The sequence below is a fragment of the Manis javanica genome, chromosome 11 (genome assembly GCF_040802235.1).
Source record: "Manis javanica isolate MJ-LG chromosome 11, MJ_LKY, whole genome shotgun sequence".
Lineage (NCBI taxonomy): Eukaryota > Metazoa > Chordata > Mammalia > Pholidota > Manidae > Manis > Manis javanica.
This window is the reverse complement of record NC_133166.1, coordinates 113,514,043-113,541,774: the sequence shown is the minus strand read 5'-3', so window position 1 is coordinate 113,541,774 and position 27,732 is coordinate 113,514,043. Positions and strand designations below refer to the sequence as shown.

At 54.7% G+C, this 27,732-nt stretch overlaps 2 protein-coding genes and 1 long non-coding RNA gene across 4 annotated transcripts; 2 read left to right on the top strand and 1 right to left on the bottom strand.

The window, feature by feature from the left end:
- Positions 1–6,524: 6,524 nt before the first annotated feature.
- LOC140844706 (anthrax toxin receptor-like) lies at positions 6,525–10,348 on the top strand. Its single transcript, XM_073217744.1, has 6 exons — positions 6,525–7,235; positions 8,394–8,475; positions 8,586–8,619; positions 9,613–9,692; positions 9,775–9,843; positions 10,211–10,348. The coding sequence occupies exons 1-6, from the start codon at positions 7,177–7,179 to the stop codon at positions 10,346–10,348; spliced, it is 462 nt and encodes a 153-aa protein (XP_073073845.1). The 5' UTR covers positions 6,525–7,176.
- Positions 10,349–12,186: 1,838 nt separating this feature from the next.
- Positions 12,187–19,472, top strand: LOC140844553 (uncharacterized). 2 transcript variants are annotated; one of them, XM_073217417.1, is made up of 5 exons: positions 12,187–12,250; positions 12,833–12,923; positions 14,448–14,672; positions 16,564–16,650; positions 18,135–19,472. In XM_073217417.1, exons 1-5 carry the CDS (start codon positions 12,234–12,236, stop codon positions 18,351–18,353), a joined length of 639 nt encoding a protein of 212 aa, XP_073073518.1. In that variant the 5' UTR covers positions 12,187–12,233; the 3' UTR covers positions 18,354–19,472. The 2 variants fall into 2 exon arrangements, 1 of the variants encoding a protein (XP_073073518.1); XR_012123069.1 differs by lacking the exons at positions 12,187–12,250; positions 12,833–12,923; positions 14,448–14,672 and adding an exon at positions 15,679–15,869.
- A 3,169-nt stretch (positions 19,473–22,641) lies between these two features.
- On the bottom strand, positions 22,642–26,692 carry LOC140844552 (uncharacterized). Its single transcript, XR_012123068.1, has 3 exons — positions 26,641–26,692; positions 24,251–24,459; positions 22,642–23,159 (listed from the first exon to the last, which is right to left on the bottom strand). It is a non-coding gene; the product is annotated as an uncharacterized lncRNA (long non-coding RNA).
- Between the last annotated feature and the right edge of the window lie 1,040 nt (positions 26,693–27,732).

Here is a 27,732-nt window from a genome sequence, read left to right as displayed (position 1 = left end):
ATTCAGGGACCGCTTAACAGGTCTGCACCCTCAGCCCATGATCACATTCCTGAAAAATCCTTAAAAGGGGGAACCCCCAACCTTTCAGGGCACTCCTCTCTCTGAGGTCGCCCACACTTTCTAAGTGTGTAACCTTTTAATCTTAAACTTTCTCCAACCTTTCAAGGCGCCTCTCCTCGCTGAGGTTGCCTGCTGCACTTTTTCTCTCTTTAAGGAACTTTAAATAAAACCTGTGCTCTGCTCCACTACTGTGTCTCTGCCCTTCATGTCTTTGTCGCGCCAGGGACAAGAACCGAGGAAAATACACAACGTCCCCCCAACATTAGTGCGCCAGACAGGTTGTTTGGTTTTCCTTAATGAAAAAATAGTGTATGCTCTTGTAACTTGCATGGCATGTTAATTTGCTAAGGATTTCCACATTTGAAACTGGGGACCCCTAAAGGAGCCTGTTCCGGAAGCCCCTGGGTCTGCCGGCCTCTCCGGGAAGGGTGTTTCCTGTGCAGAGTAAAGGTGCACAGTTTCCTGCGTTAATATGGGCACGAGCCGCATCGTACGTACTTGAGGGTTGGCTATAGCTGCGCAGTGGCCAGGAGGTATTTGCATGACAGTGTAGACATAACCAATCTAAGAAATTCATTTTATTTTCCAAAAGAATTGGTGGCTTTGACCTAATTTTGTACCTGGCAGGGAAAAGGGGATAAATAAAGAGATGAGAGAACTTTCTCCAGGTCACTTGATTCATGCAGAGGCAGACGCAGAAAGAGGAGCCGGGGCTACTGACTGAAGACCGCCTCGCACTCACTTTTGGGTGTTCAACTCTGTAAGAGAACTTGTAGAGTTAAAATTGTCTATAATGTCGTAGGGTTTAGGGCCCTTACAGATGAGATTTTGTAGTTTCTGTTTGTGGTAAGGTGAATGCCTTTAACTGGGGAGTGCCGACCCCCCTTGGGCTGGACAGCGGGTGATCACTGCCAGAATGCACCCGTGTTTCTCTAGGCAGGGCCCATGGAAGCTGCTTCAGTGGTGGTAGAGTGAGTCCAGGTTGGCACAGTCTGTTTTCTTGTTCAGCTGCCATCGGATTTAGTCTTTTTTCATCTGCTATTTTCTGGGTGTCTCGGGAAGTACCAGAGGCCCAAGAGAGCTAGCATTCTCCTTAGGGAAATTGTTTACTGGCCTTAATTTGCTAATCTTTGGATCTGTTATTTGCCAGCTGCCTTTGAAGCGGGTGACCAGGGAATCTGTAAGCCTCAGTAAACATCTTTTATTATGTAAAATCGTCATTTGGGGGTTGTCAGCTCTGCAGTGAGGAACAGGCATTTGTCGCTTCTTACTGCCTTCAGGATGTAGGAAGTTGAGGCGGGAAGAGATCTACTGGCACACGTTTGCGTCTGTCTGGCAGATGAAAAACACTTAAGAGCGATGAGGGCCAAGACTTTATCTTGTTTTTACCTCTTAGGGAAATGATGCTGTCTTAGGCTGTCACCCTGAAACACTGCACAGTTTGTTTAAAAAATTGCTGGTGTAATTGCAGAGGTTCCTTGGCGCATGCATCCGGAGAAACTCCTCATCTGAATTTTGTAGTGAGTTAACTTTTGAACATGTAAAAAGATTTGTGGCGACAAATGACTTGGGACAGGAATCCTTCCAAGATTAATTATGTGCTTTCATGTCCTTTTAAAACCCGTGTAAGGCGTTTAATCTCCTTTAAATGGCTTGATATCACCTCCAGGCACATCCTAGTTAGTTGTGAAAACCCGAGCGCTGCCCTCAACAGCCGTTGAAGCAGTTGAAGCGTGGAGGCTGCCGGCTGCAGTGTGTTGTTTGAGCTTCTGTGTCTGTGTAGTTTTCCTGACTCTTTCCTTCCTGCCCACTACTTACTTTCAGAGCTTCCTTGAGTTTCCCTGGTCTGCTCCCAATTATTTCTAATTCGACTTTTCTCCTCCATTTGTTGCTGGTTTGTAAGTCCTGTAATTTGCAGCCATCTGCACAGCAGTCCGGTACGTTGAAGGACCAAATTAATGTCATTAGTCTCCACTAGTAAGATCGTTCTGAAGGAGACGCTGCTACAAGCCGCCCTGGGGGGCTTTCCCAAGCGCACCTCTCTGCGGGCGTGGGGCAGGGTTTCTCCCGGGATCAGTCCCAGCAGTAGAATTGCTGCAGGCAGGGGACACACAGGTGAACAGTGGGTGCACAGTGTGGGAATTCTCTCCACAAACCTGCGCTGGGCAGCACGTGGTGCCCTAGCCCCCACCTGGCCGCCCCAGGGCAGGCACCTCCCTCTGTGCCCCTGCCAGTCCTGGTGGTCAGCCACCCTTCCTCACCGCCCAGCTCCACCTGGCCTTCCCGGGGAGCCGCCCGCCTTCAGTCCCCTGTCCTTGGAGCCCAGGCAGCCTGGTATGTAACTGTTCTCCCAGAAAGAGTGCCCTCCCTTCCAGAAAGGATCTGTCTCTGTCCTGGGGCGGCAGGTCCCTCTGCGCTCTCAGAGCCGGTGGGCAGCGGGAGTGCAGCGGGGGAAGTACAGCTGCCTGCAAGCCGGCTGTGCTCACTCTTGGGGTCACTTTCTCCTTGGGGTTCTTACTGGTGGAGGCACAGGGTGAGGGCAGATAGCATGTAAAGGGAGCAGCTGTCTGGGCAGAGCACAGTCCTTTACCTCAACATCTCTTCTGCTCAAAACCCGGAAACCATCCTCCTGCCCCCACTTACCTACAATTCCCAGGGTGAACCAGACCCCTGGGAGCTGTAGTTCCTACAAGAGGACAAGCGGTCAAGAGCAGGGCCTGCAGGGCAGCAGGGACGCAAGGCAGGGGACGATGCACGGAGCAGAGGGGCGCTGTGCACCGTTCCCAGGAGTGCCGGCACCTGCCGCGCTCTGGGCTCTCAGCCCTGCCCTCAGCTGCCACACTCCCTGCGTGTCTCAGACATGCGAGTAGAGGCTGTGGCCAAACTTCCCCACGAGGCTCAGGCCAGCCAGGTCCCCTCTAGGGTTTCAGGCTCAGCAGTCACAGCCCCACGCGTTGAAAACAAGAGCCCAGGGCATTCCAGAGGAGCTGCGTGACAGCTGTTCAGCCGGGTCTAGAGCAGAGGTGGCATCCTCTGTGGCCCTGGATTGGGCACGGACAGCAGATCCTGACCCTCTGACTGCCAAGTGTTGGGGGAAGCCACGTACCCTGTTGAAACCCCACATTCTCTTTCCTCAAGCACGGGTCTGGCTTCTCTGGCTTCCATTCTGCCGTAGGCCCCCAGAAAGACGGGGGTGGGGGGAGGGTTAGACAATTGACTCCAGGCGGCAGAAAGTCCCCAGGCCCCCAGGTGTGCGTGTGCAGCTCAGACATGACCCAGGGCTGACTCACCAGGAGGTCTTGGCTCCTCTCTCAGTTATGTCGGGGTTGCCTGGTCCCTGCCTGCACTCATTAGCGGGCACCTTGGGATTTCAGAGCAGAAACCCCTGGCTGGGTTTGCACCTATGGAGGGAAGTAGGCCGGGGGCTGGTTCAGATGCAGGCACATCCCCACAAGTTCCTGGGAGTTCTGTTTTGGGGGCCGCCTGCCATAGTTGTGATCTGAGGAAAACACTTCAGCCCTTCCTCGCACAGACATATGGATGTTACTGTTGCAGTTAACGAGAAATCGAAGGTTATCGGAAAAGGCTTCCAAGATGTAGACAACAGGGAGGAAGTTATTTGTCAATTCAGATTTGGTAACGAGAAATTCCCGGTAAGTAGGCCCTCCTTTCCTCCAGTGACAACCGTCCCGCATCGGGCTGCCTCCCCACAGTGAGCCCAGCCTGGACACCTGCCAGTGACACCCAGGAACTAATCCGTCCCCAGCACCACCGGGCACCAGGGAGTAGCCTTCACTGCAGCCGACGCTGGGATTGGGGCAGGGTGGCCCTCAGAGCTGCGTCCCCCTCTGTGCGCCCCTGCCTGCACCCAGTAGGGGGCACCTGGGCATTTCAGATCAGAAACCCGTGGCTGGTTTTGCCCCGAAGGAGGGAAGCAGGGCGGGTGCCTGATGTTCACTGGTGGGAGTGGTCCAGACAGCAGATTCAAATCCCTCCAAATGTATCTACATATGTAACTTTGTTTTGCTAAAATACTAAGAGAGGTTTAGGAGAGTGGAGAATGTATGATATGATTCCAGAATTTACATGAAAGAGCAAGTGGGTTTTCCATGGAGGAAAGTCAACCCGTGCCCGCTCAGACATCTCTGAATTTCTAATCCACAGAACCTGTGCGCATATGAAATTTTCCTGCTTTATGTCCCTAGGTCTGCGATGGTTCAATACACAGAGCAGATAACTGGAATGTCCCGCATTCACAAAGGACACTGGCCTGCTTTCACAGCCTTCTTCTAGATCCTTCTATCCCTTGGGTGACTTCAGTGTCCCCACAAATAAACTTAGAGCATTCTTCTCTCCACCTCCCCACACTCAGTGATGTCTGTGTGGAGGCCCCCTCAGCTGCCCTCTGTCAGTTTACCAAAGGGCCGGGTTTCCTTGAAATTGTAGACTCCCTGGGAGGGTTTGGGATAAGGGACAAATGGAGGCCTCATCTTACTGCCCCTTCAAACTCCTGCCTGGGGATGCCCACAGGGAGAGCACCGGGCAGAGCTGCAGTTCACAAGGTCACCAGGGCAACCTATTGTCCATCATAATGGACCTACGTCAGCAGGGCGGGGTGAAGGTGCATAAGTAGCGGGGCCATCACCCCACAGCCCACCACTTGCTACTTGGACCCACAGGGCAGGTATCAGGTGGCTGCTGGCAGGTGCAAGGTATACTGATCAGAGCGTGAGTAGCGCTGAGGTCGGGAGTGCCGAGGACCCTGAGCGCGCGAGGAAGCAGAGGAGGTGTTAGCCTGAGGTGGCCTGCAGTTTACGGGGCCCGCCTGGGCCCCCAGGGACTGGGCCGAGGCAAGAACAGCCGCCCCAGGATGCGGGGCCCCATGCTGGTGGTGTTCCTGCTGCTGCTGCCGCCATCTCCGCTCCCGACCACCAGGAGCACCCTCCGCCACCCCACCCAGGACCAAGGTCACGACCCCAGCTCCAGGCTCCAGGAGAGCCCAGCAGATGGGGAATCCTGCTGGAGCACTTACGACGTGTACTTCGTCCTAGACTCGTGAGTGGCCCACCTGCTCTAGTCGCTGCCATAGAACAGTGCTGTCCCTGGGGTCAGTAGGGGGCCCCAGGCTCTGAGAGAGGGAAGCAGGGACTGTCCGGTCACATTCAAGGAACAGACTCTCTGCGGACTCCCTGGGGCAGAAAGAATGCCCCAGGCATTTGTTCCCTGGGACTTTCCTCTTGAAAAGGATTGAAGGCCACCATGTGGTTTCTAGAGGACTCAGTCCCTCCAACCACATGGCCCAGATCTGTGGCCTGCATGCCCCTTAATCAGCAGGCGGGGAAATTGCTGTGCTGGGATTGGGGTTCCTGGGGTTCCTGCGTCTCTGTGTCTCCTGCTGCTTTGGGGTTCCATGTGTGCGTGATCTTTCTGTCCCTCTCTGTGTAGAAGGTGGTGGTCACTTCAGTCTCCACTCTTCTTCAGGGTGAAAGACTCTGTGTGTAAGTGTAGATCTGGTGGAGAAGGTGACTTCAGGCTCTCTCTACTCCACCATTTACCCAGAATCCTGTTTCACTGGCTCTTGTTACCATTTTTGGCTTGAAGACTATTTTATCTGATATAACTATGGCTGATTTCTTCTGATTTCCACTTGCATGGAATTTCTTCTTCTATCACTTCACTTTTAACCGACATATATCTTTAGAGCTGAATGAGTCTTTTGTAAGCAGCAAATATTTGGGTTTTATTATGTACTCAGCCACCCGGTGCCACACACATTTAGAGTGATGCTTGGTGTGTAAGGCCTGGCTGTATCATCTTATTGTTTGCTTCTGCTTGTCTTGTATGTCCATTCTTTCTTTTTCCCTCGGTTTCTGCCCACCTTTGTTGTTTTCCGTGGAAGTATACTGTTTCCAGTTTAAGCCTCTGTTTGGTCAGTGTTTCTTTGTGGAAACTAAGGCTTAGAGCTTCCCAGTCTGTCTTTTTCACACTTCATGCCACTAGTTTGTCTGTAATTTCATTTTTAAATTTATCAAGGAAATGCTTGAACATAAATTTAAGATAGAACACATTACAAATGCACACAACACACACACACACACACACACGCACACACACGCACACACACACACGCACGCACGCACACACACACACACGCACGCGCACACACACACACACGCACGCACGCACGCACACACACACACACGCATGCACACACACACACACGGAGGAGCCTGCTAAGGGCCAGTGGAAGGCAGGGAAGGCAGCAACCGTGCTCACATGATACATGCACCTCCGTCTCTGACTCACGTCTTCTTCTTTTTCAGATCACAAGGTGTACACAACTGGATGTTCACACAGAGCTTTGTGCGGGATTTGGTGAAGGGATTTAAAAAGTACGGCTTTTCAGCTCTGTGTTGCAGGGCGATTTCCTCTCTGAGTACTTTGCTGTTTAGATGCAGTGGACCCGGGCCTGCCTCAGGTCGCAAAGCTCAGGGCAGTGTTCCGAACAGGAGAGAAGGACAGATCACACTTGTTTCCTAAGATCTCTGCAGCCCTGCGTGGCTCCTTCCTGGGGGTCTGTCCTTGTTTTCAGGGGCACATCTTCCCTGGAGGCCCTCACAGATTAGGAAATATGAATGGCTGAGGAGGGAGCATAATTTCTTTGAGGCGAGGGGGAGGGAGGTGGGGAAGATCGTCCAGGGAGGAGGAGAAGGGAAAGGACCAAGAATCTGTCAGGAGGGGAGAGGGGCGGCCAGCGAGGGAGGCCCTCGTGAAGAGCAGGTAGCTGCCTGTCTCCTGTGCACGCAGCAGCCCTGTGCGCGTGTGTGTGAGTGAGAGAGAGAGAGAGGCAGAGAGGGAAACAGACTTCCGGGCTTTGGGTCCGCAGGGCGCTCTGCCGCACTCTGACAGGAGGGCTGCGCGCCTGCCGGGCCTCATGATCCTTCACTAAAGTGATGAGAACTTGTGGAGTCCAGGAAATGGGCTCCACACTAAGAGACAGAACGGAGAGCAGGGAACTTGGGGGGCGCCCCCTGCCTGTTGCACATCAGCATCACTTTCACCCTGTGTGTATAGTTGCTCACAAGTCCATGTTTCCTCCCAAGCCCTGAACAGCGCATGTCATTCATTACATACTCGACGCAAGGCCACGTCAATATGCAGCTGACCTCGGACAGGTAAGTGTTTCATTGATCCCCTAGAGCAGACCCAGCGATCAGGCCACAGGGAGGGCCAGGGAGCAGAGGGGGTCCCTGAGCCGCACCGAGGAGCACACGGGTGTGCAGGCACGGTGTCCTGGGCCCTCCCCTCTCTGCGCACCCTGACCTTCAGCCCTGGGCCCCCGGGCCCCACTGGGGCCTCTGCACTGGCCCTGGCCAGACCCTGTGCTGGTAGGCAGACTCCTCCCCTCCGAGCCCAGCCCTCCGTGCTCGACCCCTTCCCTAGAGCAGGCCGACTGCGAAGATTCCCAGATCAGGTGGAGCAGATGTGGGGGCCTCTAGGGACACAGCCTGGCACCTGCGGTTGTGTGTCACTTTCTGCCCCGGGCCACTGGGGAAGAGGGGACAGTCAGAACCAGGGACGAAGGGATGGTATCACCCAAGTGTGGGTGCTGCAGTGGAGGGGAGCGTGTTCCCCCCAAGTCTGGTGAGGGGAGCCCAGGAGTGGGTCCTGAACACCAGGCTGGGGCAGGGTGCTGGAGGAAGGCCCCATGGGCCTGCATCCCAGGAGGGTCTAGGCGGGAGGCGGGAGGGGATGGAGCTTCTGAGTAGCAGGGAGGTTCAGATTCTCATGGAGGAAAATGGTTGGGAGTGGGAGGAGCAGCAGACGGCCCGAGGACCCTGCACTTGAGGGGCCCAGGGCCCGTGGACAGGAGGGGCCACGGTGACCTTCCCAAGCTCTGCCTTAAGGGTGGGAGAAGAGTGCGCCCTCACCAGGGCCCCCGGGGGGCGGTCGTGCTGCCAGTCACACTGTGATGGAATCACACTTGGCATCTCCCCATACTCACCGGGGCAGTCAGGGTGTATCCCGGGGTGAGGTCCCCAGTTCTGCACGGCTTAGACAGAGCTGAGCGCAGAGAGCCCAGGCCACACCTATGGGGCTAGACAGACGCGTGCCCTCCCCACCCCACTCACCGGATACGGGACTGGGACGGTGGGAACCAGGCCAGCCAATGCCAAAGGCACGGGGCAGAGGGCCGGGCCAGGGCTGCTTGACGTGGCCCTCACCCGTCCCGGAAGGGCTGCTCGTGCAGACGGACAAGGGCAGCCTGGGGCCGCTTGTAAGAGGCAACCCCTCATTCCATCTCCCACCTGCTCTGATTTTTTTCTTTTCAGAAATAAAATAAACACTGGTCTTGTCGATCTGTTGAATGTCATACCTTCAGGAGCCATAAATATGCAGCACGGATTGAAAAGGGTACGGAATCTGGATTTCTGGGATGTGCCTCTGCTTTATGAGGTTGGCAGAGGGTCATCACTGGGTCGTCTCACTGTCCCCCCCCAACATCTTCCTTCCTTTTGCTGCAGGCGAATGAGCAGATGGAAAGAACACGTGCTGCAGGTAAGGGAGCTGCTTCCTCCTTCCTGGCGGTGGAGTCCCGGGAAAGAGCCAGGCCTGGGCCTTCCTGAGGCCGGGGCGGCCCTGCCCAGGCCGCGTCCTGGCGCTGACGCCGGGACCAGCTGCTTGCCCTCTCTGAGCGGCAGCCTCCCGCTCTGAGGGGTGGGGCTGAAAGCCACCCCGTGATGTTCCGCAGCACAGCCAGGGGTCACGCGGACGACGCCATGGTTCCTAGGAAGTGGGGGGCGCTGGCCCTGGAGCCGGGCTGCAGGAAGGAGAGAGGGGGAGACCCAGAGGGTCCTGGAGCGGCGGGGCCTCAGGGTGAGGAGGGAGCCCGCGCTTCCCCCTGCTGAGCAGGCGCTCCGCCCTGACTCCTTCTCCCTCCAGCTCCCGCCCTTGGGCTGAGGCTCCTGCTCTGGGTCTCCCGCAGTGTGAGCGACTGTGCCTGTCCCAGAAGCATCCTCACCTTGGCTGTAGGGTCTAGGGAAGCTGTGTGGCCCCGGGAGAGGCACTGAGCCTGGGAGGGGGTCTACTGCTCACCTGCCTCTTACTCGAGCCCTGAGCCTGGGTGTGCAGGTGCCCACGGGAGAGCTGTGGGTGAGGCCCAGAGCTGGAACGGGCCTGCGTGGCCGGGCGGGAGTCGCGCACAGTAGGGGTGCCCCCTCCTGTTTTTGCTCTCCTGGAAGGCTGGTGCTTGTCCTGTGAAATTGCTGGAGTTGCCTTTCAGGGCTAAGGTTGTGCCATCTGGGAGAAGTGACAGTTCTGTAGGAGGAACCCTAAGCTGGGCTCAGTCTCCTCATCTGCAAAGTGGGTCCTGGGCTGGAGGCCCTCCTTGTTGCATGATAAGCTGCAAAGCCTTCCAGGCATGTGGGTGGCAGGTGCTCAGGTCGGGGTGGCCTCTCCCCAGGAGGGTGAGGCGTGGGGAGCAGTGCTCGGGTCCTGGAAGCCGGTGGCCGTTGCTCTCATTGACCCAGTCACGCCCTGCCTCTCCCGCAGGAGAGAGGGTCCCCAGCCTCATCATCGCGCTGACAGGTGGACCACTCCTACCAGAATCCTTTGCGGAGACAAAAGTTGAAGTGAGTTAAGCCCATTGTTACCAGCCTTTGGGTCCACATATTTGGACCAAATTTATTATACCCAAGACTTCCTCTTTCTCAGGCTGAAAAATCCAGGCAGTTGGGGGCAACTCTGTATTTCGTGGGTGTGGAAGATTCCCAGAAATACCAGGTAATTCTGAGCAGCGAAGGGGGGGTCCCTTGGGAGCCTCGCAGGGGAAAGCTTCAAAGACGGCGCTCTCAGGGTCGCCCAGACGATGGGCCTCCACCCACCAGGAGGTCCCTGGGGAGTACGGGGGGGCCTGTCCGCTTAGGCTGGGCCCAGGGAGTTGAAAGATGTGCAAGGTGGCCGTTCAGAATGAGTAGCAAGTGTTGTGTAAGACCTACACAGCAGAGGTGAGCGTGGAAGAGCTTTCCCTCCCCTGAGCGTGGGCTGCTGGAGGTGCCAGGGTGTAGCCCTCCGTGTCTGTGTCCTGGGACGGGGACCTCTGGGTCATCACCCCTGGCTGTGGGCCCAGGCTGTCTCCTCTCCCTTTCAGCTCCTGGAAATTGCTGGCACAGTGGGTCATGTGCTTGCAGTGGACACTGGATACAGCGGACTGGAAGACATCGTTGACCCCGTGAGTGAGGGGGATGGAGGGGGCTGCACGCCGCGCCCCCGCCGTCCACGCCCGTGACCCTGCCACTCCTCTCTCTCTCTACTGCAGCTCATAGCCAGGTCTTGTGTAGAGATTACGTCTGTGGACTTCTCCTCTCTGTGCACTAGAGGTGATAACTGGGGTCGCTGTTGTAAACGCAGGAGTGTGTGTGTGTGTGTTTTGTGAATGTGCCATGTGTGTGGTGGGAGTGTTGTATGTGGTTCCAGTCTGTGTGGTGTGTATGAGCGCACCGTGTGTGTGTGTGTGTGGCGCGTGTGGCACATGTGGTGTGAATGTGTATAGTCTCAGGGTTGCCTGGTCCCTGCCTGCGTCCATTAGGGGGCACGTCGGGATTTCAGAGCAGAAACCCCTGGCTGGGTTTGCACCTATGGAGGGAACTAGGCTGGGGGCCTTTAATGGATGGACTTCGTGGGTCATGGGAAGTGGGGAGAGGCACCTAAGACTGCACCCAGCCCAGGCTCCCGGGAGTACGCCGTCAATGACCGAAAGGAGAAGATTTGGCCAGGGGGTTGCCCAGATGTGGGTTCAGCTACAGCTGCACGCCCCAAGGGTTCATGGGAATTCTGTTGTGGGGGCGGCCTGCCATAGCTGTGATCTGAGGAAAACACCGCCACGCTTCCCCACACAGACGTCTGGATATTACTCTTGCAGGGAAAAAGACCGTCAAGGTTATTGGAAAAGGTTTTCAGGGCGTCCGCAACGATGACGTTGTCTGTCAGTTTCGCACTGGGAAGGAAATCATCCGTAAGCAGCCCCTCCTGTCCCCCGGTGACAGCTGTCCCCCAGCAAACCAGGGCCCATGCTGGCCATTCACTGTGCACACCCCAAAAACCAGCAGCATGGACAGTGGAAGGGGTCACTGGCTGGGTGCTTGGGCACCTGCCGCTCGTGCCCAGGACTGAATCGATCCCCAGCACCATCATACCCCCGGGAGCAGCCTGTCCTGTAGCCCTGGTGGGGTTTTGGGTGGGGTGCACCCTAAGAGATGCACCCCCGCCCTTTCCTGGGCTCTCCCTTCCCTTGGGAGGCAAGGACTCGAGTCCATGAGTCTATGGGAGGGAAGTCGACGCAGCCCCAGGGCTCTGAGTCTCTGCCAGGTCTGCCAGGATGGTGTGTTCACTTGAGATTGAAAGATGATGCCATAAAAAACCCTAAAGGCTCCATTCCAAAACTACTGGAACTAATATCTGAATTCAGCCAATTCTCAGGATACAGAATTAGTACACAGAAATCTGTTGCATTCCTATACCCTAATGATGAACTAGCAGAAAGAGAAATCAGGAAAACAATTCCATTCACAAATGCATCAAAAAGAATAAACTACCTAGAAATGAACCTAACCAAGAAAGTGAAGGACACTCTTAAGAGAAATTAGAGAGGACACTAATAAATGGGAGTTCATCCCGTGCATGTAATACTGGTTTGAAAACTCCTTTCCAGTCGCTCGTGCCTGTCCAGGCCCCTCTGCGTGCTGGGCTGCCGTCCCATCCTCCTCCTCTCCGGACTGGGCACATCCAACGGGAAAGTCAGTTTGCACCGCTTTGGGTATTTTTGCCCATTTAATCCTAGCCTTTCCCCACCCAGACACCAATCCTTTCCCCTGACCATACTTAGCATTGAGTTTTCATTCTGAGCTCCAACGAAGGGTAAGAATGTTCAGAAGGTCGCAGCTGAAATGACAGTCGGGTCAGCAGCACGGCACTTGGTGTGAGGCAGGTGCTCCCAGGCAGGCAGAGAACGGAAGCCGACATCCGCCAAGGGGCGAGCTCTGCTTGCCAAGGGCCACAGGAGGGGCGTCGGGGATGTGGGGACATGTCCATTGACATTATTTGCGTGTCACTTTCTTCCAGGAATGAAGGCTTTATCGGTGGAAGACACCTCCGTTACCTGCCCTGGACTGAAGATGAATAATCGGGGCCGGTAAGCGTAAAGCTCAGGGAATGTGGTCAGTTATGGGCACTATGGTGGGACCAGCGTGCGTGATGCGTCCTCTGGAGGAGCTGCTCACACCAGTTCTGGGAGGGCTCAGGGCTTCCTCTGCACCCACCTGTGCGGGTGGTCCCCTGAGGGGCTGTGATCCCCTGTCACCCAACCTCTCTCAAGGAGGGCAGGATGCAAGAGGTGCCGGGCCCCAGGGACGGTACCTGTGGCCCAGGCACCTTTCAGGGACAAGCCAGCATGCTCTGTCATGGAAAAGAGTTTGGGAGGTGACACCAAACAGCCCGCCTGGCCACTTGGCCCATGGCCACGAGGGCATCTGGGCCCTGCAGGGCTCCTCACAGCCTGCTCAGCCTTCATTGCACAGGGGGCCTCATCTGTCCTGGGGTGGGCCCTCCTGCCCCATGCTGCCCCCTACTCAGGGTCCTGAATGCCCGCTGATCAGAGCTGTTACAACGAGGACCACGGTCGGGTGCAGGTTGAGCCAAGCGCCCGCACGGTGCCGTCTGGGCTGCGGGTCACCGTCTGGGCTGCGGGTCACCGTCTGCCCTTTCTGTGCTCTAGGGACGTCCTCATCGATATCAGCCTGGATAATGGCCTCACCTTCATCAAGAAGGATTTAGAGATCAGCAGGACGACCTGTGCGACGTCCAGGGTGAGACTACTGCTGCCCCCTGGGACTGTACTCTGTCCATCCCCGGACAGGGAGACACACTGGGAAGCCAAAGGCAGGAACAGTGTCCAGGGCAGGCCCAGCAAGTCGCTTGGGCAGCTGGGCACCTGGGCAGCACCTCACAGCCATGGCAGCCCCTGAACCTTTCCCTGGGGAGCGGTGCCCCTGCTCAGGCTTCAGAAGTGCCCTCGGGGTACCCCTGTGAAGGTGTCTGCGGCCGTGCAGCTCCTCTGCCCTGTTGCAAGCCCAGGGTCCCTGAAGGCACATGGCACCCTGCACTTGGAGCTCCAAGCAGACTCCGGGACAGTGCTGAGAGCGGCCCCTTGACTCCCACCTTGCCGCCTCCCTGGCCTGGGTCTCCTGGTGGGGAGTTCAGAGCTCCCTCTGGGTCTGGCTTAGGTGGGGGGTGGAGGCTGGAGGCTGTGTGCAGGGAGCTAGAGTCCAGGCCCTCAAAACTGGGGTCTCAGACCCAGGAGCCCTGGAGGCTGGGACCCCCTCCGGCCCTGCATAGTGGAGGTGAATTCCACTGCACTGGTGCTCGGGCCCCGCTGCGGGTACAGCCCCTGCTCCCACGCCTGGCTTCCGACAGCACTGACACTCCTGGGCATGTCTGTTTATACTTATCCCTGGATGTCTGCTCCCGGCAGCAGACGGAACTGACCCACTTGCCCATTGGGGTCCCACCTGGTGACAAGCGCCCTTCAACAGGCACATTGGGAGAAGAACTCAGGAGCCAACCGGTGTCTACTCCCAGCACAGTGGCTTCCCCCCCGCCCTGGCCTGGCCTCCCCTCTCCTCGGCCCTGCCTCCTGGGCACGGAGTCCACCTCGCCCTGTCCCTCTCCCCCTTCCCTGAAGCATCGCACTTGGGTGACCGGTTCAGGCCTTGCAGCCCCTGACTGCACAGATGCAGTGGGCTTCTCCGTGACTATGAAGAAGAACAGGACAGGAGCCCCCATTCCTTACGGGCCTGCCCTGTACCAGGATGGGCTATGAACCCTAAACCTCACAGGTATCCCCTCACTCGCTCCACCGGATGTGGAAGTGCAGCTCAGAGGGGCTGAGCAGGTCTGGGAAGGGGCCAGGGAGGGCCAGGCTATGGGGAGATAGACCCAGGGTGCTGCCCTGATGCTGCAGACCCCCTTCATCCCGGCCCCAGGAGCCCCCCTGCACCCCCTGTGTGCCTTCACTGGTGGGCACCTCCCCAGGCCCCTGTGCTGTCAGCCCGGGCATGCAGTGGGCACTGCCTGTGGCCCAGCACGGAGGATGCCGGACACCCTGGCAGGGTTCTGGGTCAGAGCCTCTGAGCAGGGTCTGTGGCCCAGGGTGCTTCAGGGCCCTCAGGGCCCAGCCCCTGGCTCCTAGTCCCGCTGTGGCCTCTCAGAGTGGGGCAATCTGAGTGTAAGGGGGAAAGGTGGATTTGGAGGTGTGGGGTGGGATGCCAAGTGATGGGCACCACAGGAAGCTGCCCAGGTGCACGAGGACTTAACACGTGTGCTTTCCTCAGGAGGGGACCCCACCTGCCTTACTGGGTGCCACACCACCGCCTGCCCAACAAAGAGCCCTTCCAGATGGTGGGCCGGAAGACAAAGAGGATACTCAGCCAGATGGAGGGCCTCCCAGAGGGGTGTTCCTCAGTTTACACTCTCTCTACTGGGCTGTGCCCCTCCTGATGCTGCCCTTTTTCCTGGTGCTGTGCTGCTGCTGTATCTGGCGATGGCGCAGTAAAAGTGTGAGTGACCCCTGACTACACAGCCCTGTGGCCCAGGCACTCCCCAGCCGTCCCCCAAAGTATGGGGACTCCTGGCTGCCCCGGGATTCCACCTGTGGGAAGGTTCCCGTCAGTTCTGAGGTCATCACCTGCGCACATGGGGGCTCAGAGCCACCCTCCCATTCCTGGGCACACAGCCTGGCCTCTGAGGGGCTTACCCCTGAGGAGAAGTGACCCCAGGCCCTGACTCAGGCTTCTGAAGGACCCACAGGGACAAAGGCCAGGGAGGGGCCTCTGCTGTGGATTGGAGGAAAGCACACACCCTGCCTGGGCAGCGATGGCCCCAAAGGGAAGGCCAGGTGTCCCCCGATTGCTCTCCTCTGGGGCAGCTGTGCCTTTAAAAACACACATGGCCTCTGCCCATCTCTGGAGCCCTGTCCTTCCTTCCCAGTCACTACTCAGGGCCCAGTCGTCAGGGCTGGGCGCCAGGCTGGGCAGGGGACAGAAGTGAAGTGCCCCCATTCCTGCCATGGCAGCTCCAGGACTGGTGTCTCGATGGGCCTTGGTCCCTGGGGTACTGGGGGAAAATGTCACCTTCATGGCATGTGGCCATTGTGCTGCCTAACCAGGGCAACAGCAGAGGGCAGAGGCGGGCCCCGGGTAGGGCAGGCGCAGAGGCCCGGCTAGCTGGGCTCCCAAGGGCAGGCCCGGGAGCACTGTGGGAGGAAGGACCCCGGGGGTGTGAGGGCGCAGCCCCAGCAAGACGCTGGAAGGCCTGAGGTCTGCACACTGGGGGCCTGAGGACAGGAAGCCAGGGTGCCGGGTGGACTTCCCTGAGGGCCGGGCACAGGGGCGGTTCAGGGTGTGCGGAGGAAGGGGGGAGGAGCAGGAAGGGAAGGGGAGGATCTCTTGTCTTCATAAGACGTATAGGGTGCTGATGAAAACCCCCCGTTAGATGCCTGCAGCAGCACCAGGCATCCTAGGCTGAATGTCTCCCCGGGGACCCACAGGGAAGGGTGGGCTCAGCGCAGGCAGGTGGAGCCAGCCGACCACAGACCCACACGCAGCGAGCACTCAGGTGGACACCCAAGGCCCTGCTCTGTCCCTCTGCTGCAGAGCAGGCCCCCTCCTGTGTACAAGGCTGAGCCAGAGCCTTCCAACCTGTGTTTATCACTCCATCTTTCTATTTCCCAGAAGCCACCACCAGCACCACACAAGGTAGGTCGTGTTTGCTTTGGTTGTGATGGTGTCAGAGCCTGCGGGCACACTGGCCTTCACAGTGAGCCCCCCCGCAGCCTAGGGCAGTCTCCCCCACCCCCAGCCCTCATGACCTGGGCAGGGAGAGCTGGCAGAAGAGGGTGACAGGGCCATGGTGGGCCCCCTATAAGATGTGGGGCTCCCAGTGTCACACAGAGGACACCCTTCTCGTGCTCCCTTCAGAGCCTGACCGAGGGCCTCTGTCACTGAATGAGCAACTCAGGGGCCTGTTTCAGCAACTGCTGTGATTCCCTCTGAGACAAGGGGCTTTTGTTCAAACGCCTGTGTGTAGGAGGGTCTTCCATAGGACGCAGGTGGGTTATGGTAAAGGGGCTCGGTTTCAGACCTGGTCCCCTCCTCTGAGTCCCAGAGTCCCAGGGCCAGGCTTCTCTAAGGAGGGCTGCCCCGGGAACGAAGGCGAGGTGATAGAATTTCTTGCCCTTTTGGGGAGCAGCCTTATTTGCAAACTAAGAGTTTGCCGGGTTTGCACTAGGGCGGCTCTCTCCTAAGGGACACGGTGCTGCCCCTTGGTCCTTGAGTTCTCCCAGCAAACACTGGCGGAGTGGCCAGGAAGTGACAGGTGCAGGGCAACAGCCACAGTGTCCCTACCCCAGGAGCTGCCCGCCAAGAAGCAGACACTGTTTTCTCCTTCTAGAGCCCAGCCGCACTGGCCCAGAAGTGCCCCTCGGTCATTGTATCGTGCTGTAGGAATCCTGATAAAGAGAAGATGAAGGTACCAGAGGTGAGAAGGGCCCTAGACAGGTGCTGATGCCCCAGGCTGGGCCGAGGGCAGCCAGGGGCAGGCGGCTCCTGCCCCACAGACACGGGCCCAGAAGGCCTGGCTTCTGTGGTGGTGAGGTTATGGGTGCTGGGCTTTGATCACCCGGCATCACAGTAAGGACATCATCTGGGCCCTAGAGGCCTGGGACAGAGAAAAGGCGTGAGGGCCCATATTCCCCACCCCCAGCTGGTCCCCGTCCCCGGGTCTCCCCTTATCACAGGCCCAGGCTTCTAGATGTGGGTGGCTGCCCGACAGGTGCCCCCGTCCGCGGTGCTGGCAGAGCTTGTCGTCCGCTCCAGCCAAGCTCGGGCTTCCTCGGCCCTTGGGTGGATTGGTGAGAACACACGGGACGGCACAGATCGCCCAGGTCAGGAAAAACCATGGAAGTTTTGTGCCAAGTTCTTCCTGCCATGAACACTCCCCAAAAAGCAGAGTGTCACCTGCTGCTCCTGCAGACGTCTCCTCAGCAGAGTGAGGGAGAGGACTGCAGGTTCCCGGGAACCCACTGAGGAAGGGAGACGGGCACCTGGAGGAGGGGCCTGAAGTACCCCCCACCCCAGAACCAGGGCCCCACGCAGTGAGGAGAACCCCGTCCTGCAGGGCACAGAGATGACAGGGGTGGATGGGCTCCCGGTTGTAGGTGTTGAGAAAGAAAGAGCCCTGTGGTGTCTGTCAGGCTCTGCCCCGGTCTCCCTGATTCTACATTAGTTTTGACAGATCCATTAAGTCCTTCTAAGTGTCAAGGGGCAGATGAGAGCCGTCCTGCTCTCCCTGCAGGCAGTGTGGGGCCCCGGGGAGCCCAAAACACACCTGCCAGAGATAGAAGCCCCTTGCTGGGGTTCATTCTGCCACAGTGCCTGCCCCATGCAGGGCAGGGTCACAGGCTTTGCGTGCACGCAGGCCAGGCTGCTGACAAGGGCAGGGCGTGGTGGTGAGGAGTCTAGCAAGCCAGCTGGGCCCCGGGGCTGGAGGCCCGGGCAGAGGGGAAGCACAGCTGAAGGTGGCAGCTGCCAGGAGCTGCTTCTCGGGGAGGGTGGTTGTGTGAGGCCTGGAGTAGGATAGGGCAGAGCCAGGTGCCCAGGGGAGAGGAGACGCTCGAGGAGGCCTGAGCAGGGAGGCCAAGGGCCCGGCCAGGCAGTAGGCACACAGGAAGGTGAGTGTGGACTTCCGGCCAGAGACAGAGGCGCCCAGGACAGGATATGGGCAGACTGCGCTCTGAGGCTGCATGTGGGACAGACAGGTTCTCGGAAGCCTGATGTTAGCACGCTACACGGTGCCGCTAGGCAGACCTGGGTGTGTATCCGTGGAACTCGGGCCATTAGGACAAGGGTGGGCTTGAGAAGACAAGGAACCTGGCAACCCCAGGAGTGAGGGAAATCACAGCCTTCAGCCCCCAATTCCAGTGGCTTGTCAGTGACATTTTCTCTCTCTCCTCTTCTCCCCAGAGGTGTGATTCTGCCGTCCCCCTAATGATGCCCCATTGTGAGTCGTTGTCCTGCGGCACGTGGATCTACCATCAACCCAGCGTCCATTGCTCCCACTTCAGCAAAATCTGCTCATGGTGCCAGCGTGCGCAACCCATTCGCTACCAGCGGAATGATGCCATTCATACCTGCTGCAACCTGGAGGCTCTGGAAAGCAGCTGTGAAAGTCTCAGCCCATAACGCGATTTCTACGGCACCCAAATCCCCGTATTGTTTTTTTAATATTTTGGTGTGATTAATATACACTTACATGAGCAACACTGTGGTTACTAGATTGTCCCCATTATCGAGTCCCCCCCACATACCCCATTACAGTCACTGTCCATCAGCATAGTAAGATGCTCTGGAACCACTGCTTGTCTTCTCTGTGATGTGCTGCCCTCCCCGTGCCCCCCCACATTAGTGTGCTAATCATAATGCCCATTTCTCCCCTTATCCCTCCCTTCCCACCCATCCCCCACAGACCCTTTCCCTTTGGTAACTGTTAGTCCATTCATGGGTTCTGTGAACCTGCTGCTGTTTGGTTCCTTCAGTTTTTGCTTTGTTCTTAGACTCCAAAGATGAGTGAAATCATTTGATACTTGTCTTTCTCCGCCTGGCTTATTTCACTGAGCATAATACCCTCCAGCTCCATCCATGTTGCTGCAAATGGTAGGATTTGTTACCTGCCACTTGAGGAGTATCAGACCCTCAGTTATCATCCCAGGTTGCTGTGGGGCTTGATGTAAGTCCCTTTTATGTATTTTATTTTTTATTTTTATTAAGGTATTATTGATAGACACTCTTATAACGGTTTCACATGAAAAACTGTGGTTACTACATTCACCCATATTATCAAGCCCCCCCATACCCCACTGCAGTCACTGTCCATCAGTGTAGTAAGATGCCACAGAGTCACTATTTGCTTCTCTGTGCTACACTGTCTTCCCTGTGATCCCCCCCACACCATGTGTGTCAATCATAATACCCCTCAATCCCCTTCTCCCTCCGAACCCACCCGCACTCCCCCACCCCTCCCCTTTGGTGACCGCTAGTCCCTTGGAGTCTGTGAATCTGCTGCTGTTTTGTTCCTTCAGTTTTGCTTTGCTGTTACACTCCGCAAATGAGGGAAATCATTTGGCACTTGTCTTTATCCACCTGGCTTATTTCACTGAGCACAATACCCTCCAGCTCCATCCATGTTGTTGCAAATGGTAGGATCTGTTTGTTTCTTATGGCTGAATAATATTCCATGGTGCATATGTACCACATAGAAGAAACTTCATTTAAAATAAACTTCGGAGGACTTTCTATACCAGAGATTGAGCGGACAGGCTCTGTGGTTCTGCGTATTGTTCAGGGGCAGTGGAAGAAGCAGTTCCCGCGGGCAGATCGCGAGGGGCCAGTGGGGGTCAGGCTGAAGCTGTTACCTGAGTATAATCCGCAAGGCCACAGAGAATGTCTTGCTTCAGAAGTAGCAAAATGACAGATTGTAGAAAGTGATATGAAGGCAATGAACAGTTTGAGAGGGAGTGTAAGTCCCGGGAGAGGAAATCCTGGGGAAAAATACCTCACAAACTGCAGTCCAGGGCCGGCTCTCCCCGCAGCTCTGGCAGAAGCAAGCAGGCCAGCAGCCAGCGCCTCCCCTTAAACTCTCAGGTTCAGACACGTCCTTGGTTGCCCAGGCAATTACCCGTTGACATGGAGATGCACTTCTCTCCACTCCTGAGGTTATGCAAATGCACTAAAGCCGGCGAGATACTCTGGAAATGCTACAATTTTACCCTCAGGGAGTTAGAGAGATAGTGTTTCTAGTAACAATCAGTTACTAGAAAGAGTGGCGTGGAAAGGCCTCCCTAAGGTGACTTGAAGTGGGAGAATGAACAACCCCAGCATTCCAGGGAGCAGCTAGTTGGAAGTCTCAAGGCAGGAAAGACCTTGGCATATTGTAGGACAATGGCTTTCTTTCTTTTTTAACCACAGTATACGGGATTCAGAAAAACACATTTTACCCTGCATTACACACGCATCTAAAACAAAGGTGTCGTGAAATTCTTCATAAATTGCTGAGATGCACTCTGGTATTTTCGTCAACATCAGATTCATTGAGATATAATTTACACACAGTGAACTGCATTCTTTTGAGGTGCACAGTTTTCTGTTTTTGACAAGTGTATACAATAGGATACATCGCCACGATCAAGTCAGAGAACATTCCATTTCCCTCAATACTCCTCTGCTCCTTTGCAGTGAACTCCCTCCCCAGTGTGAAATTACTGGTCAATAGTGATCTGATTTCTGCCCCTACAGATTTTTTAAATAGTTTTCCTTGATGTGTTTGTGTAGAGGCTTATTGATTTTAATGATCTTTTCAAAGAACGCAATTTGGCTTGATTTTTCTTTATTGTTCTTCTCAATTTAATTGATTCCTGCTCTTTTTTTATTCCCTTCCTTACTCATTTTGGATTTAATTAGCTTTTCTTTTTCTGGTTTCTTAAGGCAGAAGATTAGCTTTCTGATTTGAATCTTCTCTTATTTCTGGTTTAATGTTTAAGTTTCTGTTCAAGCACCACTTTGGCTGCATCCCGTAAATTGTGGAATGTTGTGATTTCATTTTAGTTCAATTCAAAACATTTTCCAATTTCCATTGTGACTTCCTCTTTGATCCATGGGTTACTTAGAAGTGTGTTGTTTAATTTGCAAATATTTGTGAGTTTTTTCAGGTATCATTCTGTTATTGATTTCCAATTTAATTCAGCTGTGGTCAGGGAACATGCCTTCCATGCTTTCAATTATTCTAAATTTGCTAAGGGCTGTGTTATAACCCAGAATATGATCTGTCTTGATGAGCTCCCGTATACTTCCGAACAGAATGCTGCTCTTCCACTGTTGAGTGAGATGTTCTCTAGAAGTCAGGTGAAATGCACTGATAGTGTGTTCAGGTGTTTATGTCTTTGCTGATTTCCTGTCTCCTTGCGTTACCCATTCCTGAGACAGGAGTATGAAAGTATCTGACTGTAATCGTGGATGTATCTCTTTTGCCTTTTAGTTCTGTAAGTTGTATTATATGTATTTTGAGGCTGTGTTCAGCATGAACACTTGGGGCCGTCATGTCTTATTCGAGAATTGATTCCTTTGTTGCTGTGCCCTCTCATCCCGGGTAACACTCCTTATTGTGAAGTCTAGTTTGCTGATGTGAATGGAGTCCCTCTGCTTTCCTTTGATGAGTGTTTGCATAGTAAATCTTTTCGCATTTGCATCCTTTTCTTTTTAACTTAAATATGGCTTTATATTCGTATTTATTGAGAGCATATTTGGGTCTTCCTTTTATTTTTGTATTTTGTAAGTTCAAAAATAAAACAGTTAACCCACAGAATGAGTGAAAATATTCCCAATACATATAGGCAACAAAAGACCAATAAGGAAATAATGAAGAATTTCTACTAATCAACAGAAGACAGAAAACACAATAAAAAATGAGCAAAAAACTTGGAGAGACACTTCATGAAGGATGACATTCAAGTGGCCAATACATCGATGAAAATGTACTCAGTTTCATTAGTCATCAGAGAGATGTTTACTAAAACCACAATGCAATACCACCACATGTCCCCAGAATGACTGATATGAAAAACATCACCAGCAGCAAGAGTTGGCCAGGATGTGGAGCAACTGGAACTCTTTTACACCGTTGGTGGGAATGCAAATTGGTGAATCACTTTGGAAGATTGTCTGGCAATGTCCAAACTGAGCATACATGAATCCCATGGCCAAGCAATTCCATTCTGAGGTATATATATCCCACAGAAATACATATATAATGTCGAGCAAAAACATTCACTAAAATGTTTATAGCTGCACCAGTAGAAGCACCGCAGTGGCTCCAGACCGGAAACCGTAACGGACGCCATTAACAGGAGAACAGGTGAATCGTGGCGTATTCTCACTACAGGGTATCACGGAATGAAACCGGGTGGACCATGACTCTGCAACCGCACACACACCATGGGTGAGTCTCCACTGACATGACACTGAATGGAGGAAGTCAGACACGATGGATGACACACTGTGTGGCTCTTATTTGTATAAAATACAAAATAGTGGATGTTAATCTATGATGTCCGAGTCAGGAGGGTCTCACCCTTGGGGACAGTGATTGGATGGGGGTCCATGGGGCTGTCTGATAAGAATATACTGTAACTGTCCCTGATCTGAGTGGTAGTTGCAAAGTTGTGCTCACACTGTGAAAAAAAATCAAGTAGTATATTTATGATATGTGCACTTTGGGTATGTATGTTCTACGTCAATCAAAAATGTTAAGGAAGAAGCAAAAACAAAAAAATCCCATTATTTTTTGAGACTTTCACAAAAAACAACAGGTCGCTGATCCCTAGTTTCACCTCCATTCCTGTTTAGAGGTCCCGGTCTTTATTTTACTTGAGCTGTTTGTTTTGTTACTAATTTCATAGTTTTATTTATTGTTATCAAAGTTATTCATGCACACGGTGTAAAGGTCCAAACAGTTCTCTGGGGCTTGTTGTAGAAACCCCCTCCCCCAACCTCATCGGCTCTTGTCTCATCCCATCCGTCCAATACAGCTCACTTTGGTTGGATGGATAGTCGCTGTTCACTTGTTACGACTGCACAGGCGTGACTCGCTGCATAACCTCTCCGTTCCCCTTGATCTAATAAATGTCCTTTTGTGTACTGTTTGCATGTGCTTACCGTTCATTACTCTATAACCCCCAAATATTCCCCAGTTTGCGCAGACACACTCAGTAGCCTGTCACGTACTCTGAATGACATCCCTTCTCTCAGTCCTCACCTGCTCCAGTGGGACCGGCTCCCCTCCAGCCCTGCTGAACAGCTGTGGGCTTCGGCACGCCCCTCACGGCCTTCCTGGGAGACCGCTCCCTCCTCTCCTGTGTTGGATCTCCTGTTTCATACGTACCAAGTCATCTTTATTTCCTTGTCCTGGTGGAGCAGGAAACCTCTTCTAAAAGTTTCCTGAGAAAAGGGGCATGGGAAGCAAAGCTTCGAGGTCTTGCATGTCTGAAAATGTATGTATGCCGTTCTCACACGTAAGTCATTGCTTAGTTGCTTACAGAGTCCTATATTGGAAAAATATTCCCTCAGAAATTTGAAGTCATTGCTTCACTGTGTTCTTTCCTCCAGTGGATGACATTCTAGCTCTTGATCTTGGCATAAAACCTGTTTTTCCTCTTAGTTCGGGTTCCCCAAGAGACCCTGAGACATGTGTGCACGTGGAGTCACTCAGTGGAGACACGCAGAGGGGAGCAGGGAAGGGATCAGGGGAGAGAAGGCGGTCACCATGCTGACTGTGACTGAGGGACTGAGCATGTCTAAGGCTTAGCTCTGCATAGAGATTTTGGGGAAATGGTGGCAAACATACATGTCAGAGTTCATGTGTGCGAGGGCAAGGAAACTGTGTTTGTGCACGTGACATCCTCACAGTCAGCGGCTGACAGCTGCTCCCAGGGAGGAGGGTAGTAATTCCCCAGCACTTCTGGCCTGCTATGAACCCCACAGAGCAGCCTTCCCTGGCTTTGGAGAGACTATCAGGCAAAAGAGAGCCAGATACTGGCAGTTAGACGTCAGCAGCAGTTCACTGAAGCGGGGCTGCCCAGGCCGTTAGCGGGGGGCGGGCAGTGATGTCTGCTGTGGCGACCTGGCTGGGCTGTTACTTGGGAACTCCCATCTGTATTCTTTTGTTTTTTCCTTTTGTCCATATTTTTCTGGACATCTCTTGTCTGGAGGGTTCCAGCCTGGCTGCCTGAGTTCTGAGCTCTCTGGTTCAAGGATTACCAGAAGATTAACCAGGGTTCCAGGGGAGGACCGGCTGGGAGTCTTGACATTCAGTGGGAGACTAAACTTTCACTTAATCTTCCTATTTCAGGATGACACCCTTGACTTCTGGGGTCCCCCTGACCAGAGACTCTATAATTGGTGCTTTTCATGGTATAAATTCTCAGACCTGTGCTGGTCGAGGCAGGGAAGTCACACACTTGCTCTCAGAGGAGAGGTATCGGGTTAAGTGGACTTTCAACCAAACATTCTGTTTTTAGCCCCATACTCACCTCCATAGGTGACTAGTGTCACTGATTCCTTTTGCAGCTTCTGTGATGTAAATCTGATTGCTTCTCTGCTTTCCCCAATCGGCTAAACTAGTCACAATTTACTTCTCAGATTTCGGAGTCCCAAACACGTTGCTGCTGCCGCCGCCGCCTCTAGTGTCTCCGCTCCGCCCCGTGTGGTGTCAGTGCGTGCCCTCATGAGGCGCCCTTACCTATACGTAGGGAATGGATGGTGAGGTCAGCAGGCCCAGGGGGCAGGGTTTGGACTCCACCTCTTTCGTGTTTTAGCTGTGGAGCTTTGGATGAGGTATCCAACCTCTTTCGGTCTGTGCTCCTTCATCATTAAAAAATGAGAATGCTGCTACCTACCTCAGAGGATTGCTCTGAGGAAAAAATGAGGACACATACAGGAAAGTACAAAACATATTGTTGAGCATAGGGTTGCGACTCAAAAATATCTTGGCTTCATTTTCCTGCATTTGGAGGTTGGGGAACTGGGGTGATGACTCAAGGAAGACAGCGAGGTAGACAGCAGGCTGGGCGGCTCAGGGGCAGTTTGGTTGGGCCACACCTCCACTGTCCTCTCTTTCATCCCTATTGCCATTGCCTTAGACCCTGCAGATACAAGATTTTAAAAACATGAACTTACTATCCTATATTCTGGTAACCCCTGTCCCTATGCCAATCACAAAAAAAGGGGGTTCTGGGTTTATTATCTCTAGAAATGAATGACCGTAGAACACCAATTATAAATGAGTCAAAATTTTTTCTTTGGGATGTTAAAATCCAAAGACTCGAGGCATGATAAAAAAAACAGCTTTGGAAGAATAATTCAAGAGTTGATTTTTTTCAACACTGTCACATATATACATAAACACTGATACATGTGTGCACAAACAGACACACACACTGACTCACATCTGCATGTACACATTCAAAGAACTAGATAAAAATTCACTAGACTTTGGAGTAGGTAAGTCGGGTGGAAGCTGGGAGCTGGAACAGGTAATGTATGGAGAAACTACTGATGTCCTTTGATCTCTGCCCTCAGAAACGAAGTGACTTCCCCCTTTTTTGGTTGTGGCATCAAGCTGCTTGTGAGGAGGTTAGGATTGTTTCAGCAGGAATATAAAGAGAAGAAAAGAGCTAATTATGCATTTATTATGCATCTACTGAAATTCAGAAGGATTTTCTAGCAATGCAATAGGCTTGAAATCTGGACTCTAAGGGAAGAATCATGTTCGCTTAGCTCCCGTTTAACATAATCAAGATCCAGATCTAGAGTCAACATTCTACTAAAGAAGGAGGTAATTCGATTTCTTGTCTAACATCCTCATCTGACTATAATGGTGATAATCACACCTACCGCAAAGGAATGCTTCTGAAAGGAACTCCGATGTTCTAATGTGGCAACTAGTGTCATGAGGTCAAGGATAGGATGTAAGAGGAACGAGAATCCTGCCCCTTCTTGGCGTGGGGATCGAAGAAGAGGAAAGCCGGGAGGAGTCAGGAGAGCAAAGCTGGAATCATAGAGGCTTAACGTGGAATTGGGGAAACGGCTTCAAAAACATCTAGAAAATGGAAGAACTTTCCTAAATTGGCACAAACTTGTGTCTAATTTAGATGAGTGGGCAAATTAGGGTGACCTGGCAAGGAGGTAAGGCCTCCCCCTCTAGTCCTTCCCCAGGTAGGTACTGAGCTGAGCCATGGGCCTGGCATGGGGCACAGTGTGACAAGAAGATAACGAATGGACAGCATGTGGTTGGGACAGCTTGGGTCAGGGACTAGATGAAGGACGTGGTGGACATTTAGGGGGTCCACTGGGCTTTCCAGAACCACAGGGAGGTTGCTTCTGCTCGTAAGTAGCGATGAGATCAGACCCAGCCAAGGGAGACCCAAGAAATACTCCAGCTATTGAGATGAACCAAAGGCCAGCAGGGTGACTGTAACCAAATACACATTGACCCATAAGCACCCCTCCGGTGGCAGAACCCCCAGGAGGCAGAGGACCCAATGCAATGGGCCACCCTGGGCGTCCCTACCTAGTAAGCCACATTCCCCTCCCCGTTTGCAGGGCAAAGCTGCAAGGTCTGGGGACCTGCCTAGACTCAGGGCGCGCGCGAGGGTGGACACGCCCTCCCCACCTGGGTCCCACACGCTCACTAACAGCCCGGCCTGGAACCACAGTCTCTGGCTGGGCAGGAGGACAGCTGCCCTCCCCTGTCCTGCCTTGACACCAGTGACCTGGGTTCTGTCTGGCTGTGGCCACCCTCTCCTCAGCCTTGTGCGATGCAGGGGCCCCCACCGGCGCCTTGCAGGTGCGCGGCGTGGCCGGGGCGGGCGGCGGCGGGGGCAGGGGTCGGAGCGCAGCCGGTGCAGCGCGGCCGACTCACCTGCATGGCCGCGGCCCCGCGGAGTCGGCAGCGGCTGGCGGCCCGGTGTGCGTCCGCCCTGACTTCCGCGTGGGGCTCGCCGCTCCCTCCCCGCCCCTGCCACCTGCTCCCGCCACGCCCCTGCCCTTCCCTGGCGCCTTCCGGGGACCCCTTCCGCCTCCGGAGGCCGTCGCCCCCACCTGCGGGGACGCTTCCCGTTCATTGGGGGGGGCTGCCTCAGTCCTCCTTGCTGACCCCAGGACCCCAACCTCATCAGCCTCCGAGGCCGATCCCCTAAGAGGAGAAACCGCGGCGGGAGGGCCGAGGGTGGGGCAGATGCCCAAGAACCCAGCCTTCTCCCGGCCTGAGCCTAGGCTTTGTGGGCCCGGTGGGGAGGGCAGCCTCGGGGTCCTTAGGACGGGGGGCTGGCCCTGGGCTGCAGGACCGAGGGGCGGCTTCACCGCTTCCTGTGGGTCAGCCGCAGACGGCTCCAGGCCCCCAGGGCGGGCCTGTCCTTTGGGAGACAGTAACTGCCCCCGGAGGAGGTTGGGGTGAAGCTGGGACTCGGGGCAGGAGCTCAGCTGGGCAAGGCACACGGAGACGCTGAGCTGCGTGTGGGGGCGTGGCCGGCAGGGAGGCGCCCCGACGTCACGGGGGTTAGGAGCTCCCCTAGTGTCGGGGGGCAGCACTACGCAGCCCATGCAAGCCTGGGTTGATCCGGAGTTGAAACGGGCCACCCCAGGCTCTCCCGGGATAGCATGGCCCCACCCACACTTCTGCTTGGGGGCCCCACGGCAGGCTGGGACAGGACCAGGGCCGACCTGCGAGGTGGCAGAGGCGGGAGGGGGGGGGCGTCTGGCAGCACAGACCCTGTGCAACTCTGATGGAGCAAATGTGGACAAACACCGCCAAGGTGGAGGGACAGAAAACCGCCACAAACTGTAGTGGCTTCATTAAGTCTGTCTGTTTCTCGGGAGGCCACCGGTCCAGGAGGAGCGGCACTTTTTGCTCTGCCGTCTTGAGCACATGGGCTCACCACACGGCTCAGAATGGCTACTCAAGCACCAGGCATCCCAGCCGCCTTCGAGGCAGGAAGAGGAGAGGGAGGGAGGC

What these genes read in the sequence shown, in the direction of transcription:
- LOC140844706 (XM_073217744.1), top strand. Translation starts at nt 7,177, where the DNA reads ATGTCATTCATTACATACTCGACGCAAGGCCACGTCAATATGCAGCTG. An exon ending in TGCAGCACGGATTGAAAAGG is followed by an intron (nt 8,476 to 8,585) that starts GTACGGAATCTG and finishes CTTTTGCTGCAG; the next exon opens with GCGAATGAGCAGATGGAAAG. An exon ending in AAGATTCCCAGAAATACCAG is followed by an intron (nt 9,844 to 10,210) that starts GTAATTCTGAGC and finishes TCTCCCTTTCAG; the next exon opens with CTCCTGGAAATTGCTGGCAC.
- LOC140844553 (XM_073217417.1), top strand. An exon ending in GGCGATGGCGCAGTAAAAGT is followed by an intron (nt 14,673 to 16,563) that starts GTGAGTGACCCC and finishes TTCTCCTTCTAG; the next exon opens with AGCCCAGCCGCACTGGCCCA. An exon ending in AGAAGATGAAGGTACCAGAG is followed by an intron (nt 16,651 to 18,134) that starts GTGAGAAGGGCC and finishes TCTTCTCCCCAG; the next exon opens with AGGTGTGATTCTGCCGTCCC.